General features: G+C 45.5%; 1 protein-coding gene across 1 annotated transcript in view; it reads left to right on the top strand.

Moving 5' to 3' along the window:
- The window catches only part of LOC122540182 (dynein axonemal heavy chain 8-like), a 1,320,893-nt gene that overhangs the window by 1,188,212 nt on the left and 127,759 nt on the right, over window positions 1-4,922 (top strand). Inside the window, exon 79 of the mRNA XM_043675532.1 lies at window positions 3,552-3,742. Within this exon, the coding sequence (XP_043531467.1) occupies window positions 3,552-3,742 (191 nt within the window). The remainder of the gene's footprint in view (window positions 1-3,551; window positions 3,743-4,922) is intronic.

Below are 4,922 nucleotides of genomic sequence, written 5' to 3'. Positions count from 1 at the left end.
CTGAGAGGGAGCAGGGAGACAGCAGTGTGAGTGTAAAGGGTGAGTCTGAGAGGGAAAACAGAGACAGCAGTGTGAGTGCAAAGGGTGAGCCTGAGAGGGAGCAGGGAGACAGTAGTGTGAGTGCAAATGGTGAGCCTGAGAGGGATCAGGGAGACAGCATTGTGAGTGCAAAGGGTGAGTACGAGATGGAGCAGGGAGACAGCAGTGTGAGTGCAAAGGGTGAGTCTGAGAGGGGGCAGGGCAACAGCAGTGTGAGTGCTAAGCATCAGTCTGAGAGGGAGCAGGGAGACAGCAGTGTGAGTGCAAAGGGTGGGTCTGTCTGGGAGCAGGGAGATAGCAGTGTGAATGGAAAAGGTGAGTCCGAGAGGGAGCAGGAAGACAGCAGTGTGAGTGGAAAGGGTGAGTCCGAGAGGGAGCAGGGAGACAGCAGTGTGAGTGCAAAGGGTGAGTCTGAGAGGGAGCAGGGAGACAGCAGTTTGAGTGCAAACGGTGAGTCTGAGAGGGAGCAGGGAGACAGCAGTGTGAGTGGAAAGGGTGAGCCTGTGAGGGAGCAGGGAGATAGCAGTACGAGTGCAAAGGTTGAGTCTGAGTGGGATCAGGGAGACAGCAGTGTGAGTGCAAAGGTTGAGTCTGAGAGGGAGCATGGAGACAGCAGTGTGAGTGCAAAGTGTCATTCTGGGAGGGAGCATGGAGACAGCAGTGTGTGGAAAGGTTGAGCCTGAGAGGGAGCTGGGTGACAGCAGTGTGAGTGCAAAGGTTGAGCGTGAGAGGGAGCAGGGAGACAGCAGTGCGAGTGCAAAGGTTGAGTCTGAGTGGGATCGGGGAGACAGCAGTGTGAGTGCAAACGGTGAGCCTGAGTGGGAGCAGGGAGACAGCAGTGTGAGTGTGAAGGGTGGGTCTGAGAGGGAGCTGGGAGACAGCATTGTGTGTGGAAAGGTTGAGCCTCAGAGGGAGCAGGGAGACAGCTTTGCGAGTGCAAAGGGTTAGTCTGAGAGGGAGCAGCGAGACAGCAGTGTGAGTGCAAAGGCTTAGTCTGAGAGGGAGCAGGGACACAGCAGTGTGAATGCAAAGGGCGAGCCTGAGAGGGTGCTGGGTGACAGCAGTGTGAGTGCAAAGGGCGAGCCTGAGAGGGTGCTGGGAGACAGCAGTGTGAGTGCAAAGAGTGAGTCAGAGAGAGCGAATGGAGACTGCATCAAGTGTGTGAAAGGCCTATCTGATAAGGAATCTCTACACCAGAGTTTTATTTGTGAGCGTGAAAGAAAAGTGCAAGTTCGCAGTAAGGCCTTTCATACTAACTCTGAGAGTATACAGGAATTCATTGCCAAAAGTTTAAAAATCAGAATGAGATGCAACAGCAACTCAGCGGTGAATGTTAGCTGTGCATGTGACAGCAAACAGAGAATCAGCAGCAAGAATTCAGATGGTCTTCTTCAGTAACTGCTGGTTATTGTTTAAATGGAGAAAGACTGCAGAAAGCTGCAGCATGAGGCCTTTGAGAGTCATCATCCATGAATGACAAGTAACTAGGATTATCCTTCCTGAAGAAGGGCTTATGCCCAAAACGTCGATTGTCATTCCTGAAGAAGGGCTTATGCCCAAAACGTCGATTCTCCTGTTCCTTTGATGCTTCCTGACCTGCTGTGCTTTTCCAGCAACACATTTTCAGCTCTGATCTCCAGCATCTGCAGACCTCACTTTCTCCTCAAAGTATTCCAAGTTCAGCAAGGAAGGGGAATGCAAATGGAATTTTGACATTTCCGTCAAAGACGATGAAGTACAAAAATAGAGACGTTTTGCTCAAACTATACAAAGCCACAGCCGGAAGACTGTGGAGAGTTTTGGGCTCTTTATCTAAGGAAAGAGAAACTGACATTGGCAGCAGTCCATTGAAGGTTCACTCGGCTGATCCCAGGTATTGCCAAGCTGTGTTATGAGGTGGTTGGGTCTGTACCCGTTGGAGTTTAGATGAATGAGAACATTATTGAAACATATAAGATCCTTCGGGGACTTGGCAGATGCAGAATGTTTGTATCCCCTTGTTCTCTAGGACTAGAGAGCATAAAGTGAGAAGGGGTGACTGAAGTCAAAGCTGAAGAGGAATTTCTTTCTTCAGAGGGTATTGAATCTGTGGAATTCTTGCCACAGCGGGCTTTTGAGGCTGTGTTGTTAAGTATATTCAAGGCCGAGATGGAGAGATTTTTAATCAGTAATGGAACCAAGGCTTGTATGGAAAAGGCAGGAGAGTTGAATTGAATATTATCAGACTAGCTATGATTTCATTGAATGGTGGAGCAATTCTCTGGGCGAAATGGCTTACTTCACATCCTATGATGTATGGTCTCATAGCAGATCTGAAAGAGAGCAAGGAGACAGTAGTGACAGCTTAAATAGTTAGACTGTAAAAGGGCAGGACCATCGTGGAATAAATTTAAAGAGTGTGTCTGAGAAAGAGCAGTGAATCAACAGTGAGTGTTTAGGGAGTGAGTCTTCAGTACTGAAGAAGTCATACTGGACCCAAAGCATTAACACAGTTTCTCTCCACCAATGTTGCCAGACCTGCTGAGGTTCTCCAGTATTTTCTTATTCCATCTTATTAATCTTCCATGTCCTGTTCAATGTTTATCCCTTGATAAACATCACTAATCCAAATTCTCCAGAGATTAAGTTCAGCACTATTGTGGAATGTTGTGTGCAAATTTATTGGCAAGTTTCTACACTATTAAAACTGAACAAATTTTGCTCAAAAGCATTTTGAGACATCCACAAATCATGAATGGTACAATGAAAATGCAAACTTCTCTTTTTAGTACCTTAAAGCCCACTATGAGGGAGTGCAATAATTGCAGGCTAATGCCTGGGATGGCAGGACTGACAGTACGAAGAGAAACTGGATTGGTAGGACTATATTCCCTGGAGTTTAGAAGAACGAAGGGGGAAGGCATCTTATTGAAGTTTCTAGCAGGTCTAGTCAAGGTAAACAGAGGCAACATGTTCCAATGACCGAGATCTCCAGAACCTAAGCAAATGGTGTAGGCCTTTTAGGACTGAGGCAAGGAGAAATTTCTTCACCCAGAGAGTGGTGAACATGTGGAGTTCTCTGACACCGAGGGTGGCTGAGACCACAGCAATGAATATTTTCAAGAAGAGGTTACTTTTGCTTCGTGTGGCTAAAGGGATCGAAGGGTATGTGTCAAAACCAGAACAGGTTGGAGTTGGATGACTATATTGAAAAATGGACCAGGTTTAATGGGCCAAATGGCCTACTCATGCTCCTATTTTCAATGATTCTAATGCTACAAATCAGTTAAAACCAAATAGTGGAAACAGTATCGTTCAATCAGTCATACTTGAGATGTGGAACATATCTTTTGTCATAAGAGTACTATACTCAGTCCAGTCAGTATTAAATCATTAAAGTGGGAGATTTCAACTTCAAGTTTAGCTTCTTATTTGTGAGCTTGTTGTCAATAAGTGCATCTGTTATATTTTAAGCAAAAGCAATCTTAAATTCTGTTCAATGTGCGAGAGATTCTGCTTTTTCTTTCCTCTAGATCTAAGAAGTCACCTGTTGCTGCAAAGCGAATCCGAAGCATTATTGACTACTTGACCTATGAAGTTTTTAAGTATTCAGTGCGAGGACTTTACGAAACTCACAAGTTCCTTTTCACTTTATTGCTGCCTCTGAAAATTAACCTAGAGCGAGGATTCATCAAGTATAATGAATTTCAGACCCTTATAAAAGGTACAACACTTCCTTTGGGATCTCACATAAAAATAAAAAAATTAAATATCACACATCCCATATTAAAATCTGAATGTTTGGCATTCATAGATTATGAAACTGAAAGAGTGTTTTTAAATAGCTTAAATGTTTCTGATGGACTATTCTGTTGCCAGAAGACTGACAAAGCAGAGCTTTTTGGCAACTGCCATGATACTATATTAGCCTTGCTGCAACAATAGTCAGCATCCTGTCATAATTGTGAGTGAGAAAAAAGTTAATAATTTAAATAATGACCCACTAACTTCCATATTGCTTGGTAAATCTTCTCTCCTTATTTGCCTCTGATAATGTGGAACAGGGAAAACATTTTTCAGAATAGATTTGCCATTTGATAAGGTTGACCTGACTTCAGCCTCAATTCTATTTTCCAATCCCCACCCACCAACCCTCATCCTCTTTCCCTATCACAAATAAGAAGTGCCTCAATCCCCTCTCACCGTGTCCTTGATGCAGAAGTGCCATGGTTAGGTCAAAGTGCAGATCAGGCAACCACTGAGTGTTCTGTTGGACCTAACTGTCCAAGATAGCCAACACACTTTACACAGATAGAGAGATGTGCTTTCATGCTGCAGATAGCACAGCAGACAGGCAATGAATATTTCACTCACATACCTTTCACCTGATCTAGTGATGCTCCCAGCATTCCTGTCCAATGTTTCCCTGCCTGTCTTTCCAGAAGACCATATTATTTGTGGCATGCGCAGAGACTTGCTGGTAGAGCCAGACCTTACATGGTTCAGAGTAACAGACCTCAGGTGCTCCTCCCTCCACCATCTAGGATATGTAGGATACGTGGAACAGTCCATCTTCCGCAGCTACACTGGCACCACCCCCCACCTGTTCCTCCGCCACATCAATGACTGTATCGGCGCTGCCTCGTGCTCCCACGAGGAGGTTGAACAGTTCATCCACTTTACCAACACCTTCCACCCCGACCTCAAATTCACCTGGACCATCTCAGACTCCTCCCTCCCCTTCCAAGACCTTTCCATTTCTATCTCGGGCGACCGAATCAACACGGACATTTACTATAAACCGACCGACTCCCACAGCTACCTAGACTACACCTCCTCCCACCCTGCCCCCTGTAAAAACGCCATCCCATATTCCCAATTCCTTCGACTCCGCCGCATCTGCT

This window comes from Chiloscyllium plagiosum, chromosome 3, assembly GCF_004010195.1.
Source record: "Chiloscyllium plagiosum isolate BGI_BamShark_2017 chromosome 3, ASM401019v2, whole genome shotgun sequence".
Lineage (NCBI taxonomy): Eukaryota > Metazoa > Chordata > Chondrichthyes > Orectolobiformes > Hemiscylliidae > Chiloscyllium > Chiloscyllium plagiosum.
Note: the sequence above shows the minus strand (reverse complement) of the source record. Positions and strands in the feature narration are given on the sequence as shown.